The sequence below is a fragment of the Habropoda laboriosa genome, unplaced genomic scaffold (genome assembly GCF_001263275.1).
Source record: "Habropoda laboriosa isolate 0110345459 unplaced genomic scaffold, ASM126327v1 scaffold423, whole genome shotgun sequence".
Classification (NCBI taxonomy): Eukaryota; Metazoa; Arthropoda; class Insecta; order Hymenoptera; family Apidae; genus Habropoda; species Habropoda laboriosa.
This window is the reverse complement of record NW_017100606.1, coordinates 205,710-211,402: the sequence shown is the minus strand read 5'-3', so window position 1 is coordinate 211,402 and position 5,693 is coordinate 205,710. Positions and strand designations below refer to the sequence as shown.

General features: G+C 28.0%; 3 protein-coding genes across 4 annotated transcripts in view; 1 reads left to right on the top strand and 2 right to left on the bottom strand.

Moving 5' to 3' along the window:
• The window catches only part of LOC108576704 (sarcoplasmic calcium-binding protein), a 4,578-nt gene extending 2,331 nt beyond the window's left edge, over positions 1 to 2,247 (top strand). The window contains exons 3-6 of the mRNA XM_017939759.1: positions 1,405 to 1,572; positions 1,717 to 1,857; positions 1,935 to 2,015; positions 2,101 to 2,247. Coding sequence (XP_017795248.1) covers positions 1,405 to 1,572; positions 1,717 to 1,857; positions 1,935 to 2,015; positions 2,101 to 2,247 — 537 coding nt within the window. The remainder of the gene's footprint in view (positions 1 to 1,404; positions 1,573 to 1,716; positions 1,858 to 1,934; positions 2,016 to 2,100) is intronic.
• A 241-nt stretch (positions 2,248 to 2,488) lies between these two features.
• On the bottom strand, positions 2,489 to 3,884 carry LOC108576685 (ubiquitin fusion degradation protein 1 homolog). Its single transcript, XM_017939729.1, has 5 exons — positions 3,770 to 3,884; positions 3,544 to 3,652; positions 3,308 to 3,462; positions 2,629 to 3,171; positions 2,489 to 2,563 (listed from the first exon to the last, which is right to left on the bottom strand). The coding sequence occupies exons 2-5, from the start codon at positions 3,638 to 3,640 to the stop codon at positions 2,489 to 2,491; spliced, it is 870 nt and encodes a 289-aa protein (XP_017795218.1). The 5' UTR covers positions 3,641 to 3,652; positions 3,770 to 3,884.
• A 492-nt stretch (positions 3,885 to 4,376) lies between these two features.
• LOC108576694 (aspartate aminotransferase, mitochondrial) overlaps positions 4,377 to 5,693 on the bottom strand; it is a 5,567-nt gene continuing 4,250 nt past the window's right edge. For both annotated transcript variants that reach the window (XM_017939741.1, XM_017939739.1), the window contains exons 4-8: positions 5,443 to 5,664; positions 5,212 to 5,368; positions 5,039 to 5,137; positions 4,642 to 4,958; positions 4,377 to 4,561 (exon numbers count right to left, since the gene is read on the bottom strand). In XM_017939741.1, coding sequence (XP_017795230.1) covers positions 4,439 to 4,561; positions 4,642 to 4,958; positions 5,039 to 5,137; positions 5,212 to 5,368; positions 5,443 to 5,664 — 918 coding nt within the window. In that variant the 3' untranslated portion in view covers positions 4,377 to 4,438. The remainder of the gene's footprint in view (positions 4,562 to 4,641; positions 4,959 to 5,038; positions 5,138 to 5,211; positions 5,369 to 5,442; positions 5,665 to 5,693) is intronic.

Sequence of the window (5,693 nt, the reverse complement as noted above, 5' to 3'; positions counted from 1 at the left end):
TGTTTGTTATGCTTCTATTTAGAAGCTTTGTATTGTTTATATCGGGTGAGTTAAACTAATTTCTAACACAAAGAAAGTAATATTTTGTATAAATAACATGCTTATAAAAAGTAACGGTATTCACCTTACGATTATTCTATTGTTGAAAGAACGACAGATAAGAGACGACCGAATTATAATATTTTATTTGTTATTTATTACAAATTATTTAAATAAAAATTTGCCCAACTTTGCTCATAGCATTTTATTAAAGCACTTTGTCGCTTAAAACAGTGCAAAAATAATTTCAATAAGTTATTTTGAAAGGATTTTAGCACTGAAATTAATGTTCACATTGACCTTAAAAGGGAAAAATTAAAAAATTGAAAGAATTAACTCTTTCGAGGAATCTACAGTGAGTATCTCACGTTTATCGACTAAAATTAACACTCGGGCATATGTGTTGTTTGGTGGCCGTTGACCGTAGTTAAATATTGTATCGAAAGAATTAATAAGAAAAAGGCGACTAAATATAACGTTTTCAAATCGATGCGGAGTGAACGTACTAGACTAATAAATTAATGGACAAGATTACCCAGTTTAATATTGTTAAATTATTTTTTACGGAAATGCTTAGAAAATATTGATTATCAATTGTGTATTATGATCACTTGCAATCTCAAAAATTATAAAGACTAATCATTAATATATGTGCTAAATTTCCTCTTTCTACTTTCAGATTCTATTTTAATCTGTTAAAAACTTTAATATATTTGTATTAGTGATTCATTTCTCCGTGTTGTCTAATGCTGTAGCAGCTGTTTGATAGACAATTTTAAAAAAATATTTTAATAAAACAATCTTGTGTCATTAAGTCTAGTAACCTTACACCAGTTTAGATCTAATCTATCGATTTGGAAACATAGTATAGTAGAACCTCTGATTTCCAAACATCCTATTATGTGAACAATATAATTATTTAAATAATTAAACATGTTACAAATTTTCCCATACTATAGTAGAAAAAATATGCAATAAAAGTGACAACTAAAAGTGACAAAAGTGACACAAATACTTATCACTAAACTGTGGATGTTTATGCAATTATAACATATCAAAATGTGCAAACTACATGAAGGTAACATTACCATCTTATGCACTATACTATGATATATTCATCTATAGATAAATAGTGTTGTTGTTTATAGATTTCAAGGGATTCTAACATTACTCTCATGTGTTTTGTATATTTTTATATAATTCATAAACATCTGCAGTCTACTCATTACCCCTTCCCTAAATCCATGTCTTATATTTAATTCAAATATTTCTTCTGTTTAAGCAATATTTGGTTTTTCTTACAATATTAATATTACTTTTCTTAACATACGTTAATTTATAAATAAGGAACCTTTAATTTACCAGGATCAGTCATTTTTTTGGAGAAGAAAAATGCGAACTTTACATAGTCATTTAGATGTTAATAAAGACGGCGTTATTAGTTATGATGATTTTATGCTACTTGGAGAACGATTTTCTGATTTGGGCCACTTAACTCCGGAAGCTAAAATTGAATTTAAAAATGTATTAAATGTATGTCAATTTTATTTTAATAATTTTTACGTATGTCAATCTGTTTTTCAATAATTTTTATGTTAGAGAACGACAATATAATTTTTCAAAACATTTAAAATGATAAAATATATATTATATACATTCATACATTTATTTGTATAGGAAATGTGGGAAGAACAGTGGGGAGAAATTAGTCCGTATAATTTCATTTGTATTGAAAAATATCTAGAAGAAATGCAGCATGTTCTTAATGACTCATCCTTGAAAAAAAAGTGTCATCATTTTTTGCCATTTTTATTCAAAGTAAGTTCCAAATGTGTGTGCATGTAAAGTGTTATTTATTAAACGAACTTTTTTTTAAATATCGCATGAAATTTTAGGCAGTGGATAAAGACCAAAATGGTGAAATTTCTGTACAAGAATTTAAATTATTTTTCCAATGCTTAGATCTTACACATGATGTAAGTATACACGTGTTTTTTATTATATTACTTAAAACAAAACTAAAATAAGTGAATTAACTAAACTAAAAAAAAATAATTACAGGATGCCGTTATTTCCTTCAGTCATATTGATACTAATGATGATGGTAAAATTAGTACTGAAGAATTTATCACACTGGGCCGTGAATTTTTTTTGACAAAAGATTCAACAAAACCGAGTAAACATTTCTGGGGCCCATTAGTGGATTAAATTTCCTATTGCAACTTTGTAATTTGTAACAGTAAAATGCTAAATATTAATTATCTGTATAGGGACAATAACTTGTGAATTTTTTTTGTAAAAAAGTTAGCTTGTAGGATAACTTTTGTACCATTAGTTCTAATAATTTTATACTATTTTGCACTATTAGTTAAGGTTCGAATTATTTTAAAATAAATTTAAGAAATATTAAAATATATTTATAGTTGTATGAAAATAAATAAATAAGTAATTATTCAATTACTTTTGGCTCCCTAAGAGAAAAACCTTCACCAGTGAATGCTTTAAATTCATCTTGATCTTTTACCTAGAAGAATTATACTTGAATGAAAGTTAAATACTACATAAACTATATTTTAAGTAAGATTTTACCTCTTTATTATTAGCAGGTTTAGCAATGCGCAAGAATGTGAGAGTTCCCAATTTGTAATCATAATCTGGTATTCCTCTAATATAAATTGGTTTGCTTGCAGTTATTTCAAGTGTTGCAAAGTCTCTACGATTTTTGCCATTTAACCTGTTACCCTGTCCTTTGAATGGTACAAAACCAGATGGTGCTGGCATTAAATCTACGGGATCAACTACATTGTCATCCTTTGTAGTTTCTTCTTCTATATAATCCAGTGGTGGAGCAAATTCAACATTCATATCACATTCTATGATAGCAACTGCTGGGCCTGGTTGTGTTTCCAACACACACATTTCATATACTCTTCCATTGTATTTTATAGCAATGATATCACCTGTTGTAAGACAAGCAAAATGTCTTAATCCATTTTCTAATACAGCTTTAGGATTTGTAATATCTAGAAAATCTTCAGATTGTGGTTGAAATCGTGAAAATGTTGCAACTGGTAAATTGGCACTTTCAATAGTTATTAATTCTCCTTCTTGTGATAAAAGATTATACATCATCTGTAATCATATTATGACAAATATACGTTGAGTTGCTATAAAATGATATTTTTTAATAATAGAAACATGTTTAACATAATTGTTCCAGATATTAATATTTCTTAATCAATAATACAAAAATTCGAATTATATCTACCCAACAAGGTAAATAAACTTTTCCTTCATCTGCAACAAATTCCAGAACACCACAATGAGTAACTCTATTCGTCTTCTCATTAGTTAATCTAAATAACATGGGAAATCTAATATTCAATCTTGTAAGATGTTCTAAAGCTGAAGGTGGCATAATTACTGAAAAACAATAAATAATAAGTTATAATCTTTTATTTATTCAATAATCAAATAATACGTTTTCTATATATATATACATACTTTTTCCTCCGCGTTCTACATCTCTTCGATATGTACCCGGCAACATTGACACAGAAAAACATTTATACTGGTTATTGAACAACCTCTCCGGAAACATATTAAAGTTGAACTGAAATTGAAAATTCATTTTAATGAAAACAACTTAACCTCACTTTAATAATAAGCCCGTCGAACGGAACGTATCCCGTCGTTATTTCTCGTTTCGTCTTAAGGATTTGTTTACTACGTTTAGGTACTTGTTTCAGCACTCCTTCAAAGACTTATGGATAATAAAATGTTTTAGAAACGTTCAAATTTGTATTAATGTATAACTATGACGTGTGCGTATATACACAAAAGCAGACGACTAGGCAAATCATACGATTCGGAGTGCGCCTGTGTGCATTTTCGGTAAATTGCTTGTCATGTTTCAAATGTGATCAAGAAATCTCGCGCTTTAATATAATCAGTATTTAGTAAATATATATTTAATGTGAGAGGTCAAGTTGTTATATAACACTTCATTATTGAAAAAATTTAGTACATTCTAAGAACTTTTCTTCAAATGGCCAATCAATAAAGTCATTTTTATTTAAATTTACAGTATGTTAAAAATCAAATAATATATTTCTTTATATTGAAATAGAATGCGAAATACAGAATATTTACAATGTAATTGTTACAGAAGAATTTACAGAAAATTTATTTTAATTAATTTCATGTTTATTTATCACAAACATTTCAAGTATGTTTATCTCAATGACTACACCGCCTGCAGTGCTTTTATAAAAATAACACGCAAGATTAAATGCATTTAGCTTAAAGTATAAATTTGTATTTTGCTTATATGGAGTGTATTTGAAGATTACAAGACTAAATTTGATTGAAATTTTTAATCATTAATAGAAGTATGTAATTATTTTGTAATTTCATGAATGGCATTTGCAAGATATTCTACATTCTTTGATGTTACTCCTGCCATAGATATTCTACCATCCTTTGTCAAATAAACGCTATAATCCTTTGTAAGCTTTTCTACCTGTAAAGATAAGAATAATTTGTTATATCTACGTGCTATGCGTTATACTTTAGAAACTCAAAAAATGTTCTTTATAGTACCTCAGAAGTATTAAGACCTGTATAACAGAACATTCCAATTTGATTAACAATGTGTGACCAATCACGAGAACTGCCATTTTTTCTAAGATTATTACACAACTTTTCACGTACAGAAATAACGCGATCAGCCATTAATTTTACATCACAAAGCCATTGTTGTTTTAATTCAGGATCTCCAAAGATTTCATTAACTATCCTGGCGCCATAAATTGGCGGATTAGAATATATTGGTCTAATTAAAATTTTTAGCTGTGAAAGAACACGTTCCGCTTCGTCTTTGTCAGAAGTAATGAACGTAAGCGCTCCGACACGTTCACCTATTTAAAATTAGTAATTCTGAAAACCTTTCATATTTTCATATTGCATGAAAAAATAGCATGAAATTTTATATATTTACCATACAAACCCATATTTTTAGCATATGATTGAGCTAAAGCAATTTGTATTCCTTCTTTTATAAATAATCTAACTGCTTGAGCATCTCTGTCTGTATCTCCTACAATTTGTATTAATATATGTTAATGCATTAATTGCATACTTTCATTATCAATGCTTTATGTATTATTCTACCTGAAGCAAATCCTTGATATGCCATGTCAAAAAAGGGAAAAAGATTCTTGTTTTTTACTACTGTTGCCAATTCTTTCCATTGTTCTAGTTTAAGATCAACACCAGTAGGATTATGTGCACATGCATGTAAAACAATAATGGACTTTTCTGGTATTTTCTGTAAATTATAATATTATGAATAGAATTTATAAAGGTATTATATTATATTTACAGTATTTATGTATTACTAACACAGATGTCTTCTAAAAGACCTTGAAAATCTAATCCACATGTGTTTGGATCAAAATAACGATAAAACTTTACTGGTAACTTAGCAAGTTTAAATATAGCAGCATGATTTCCCCATGTAGGTTTTGGCAGATATACTTCTTTATTGCCATTAAAAAAGTGTGACAAAAAATTTGCTCCAATACAAAGTGAACCTGTACCTGAAATTCCTTGAACAGTAGCATTCTAAAAAAATTTTAAAAAATTACATAAAT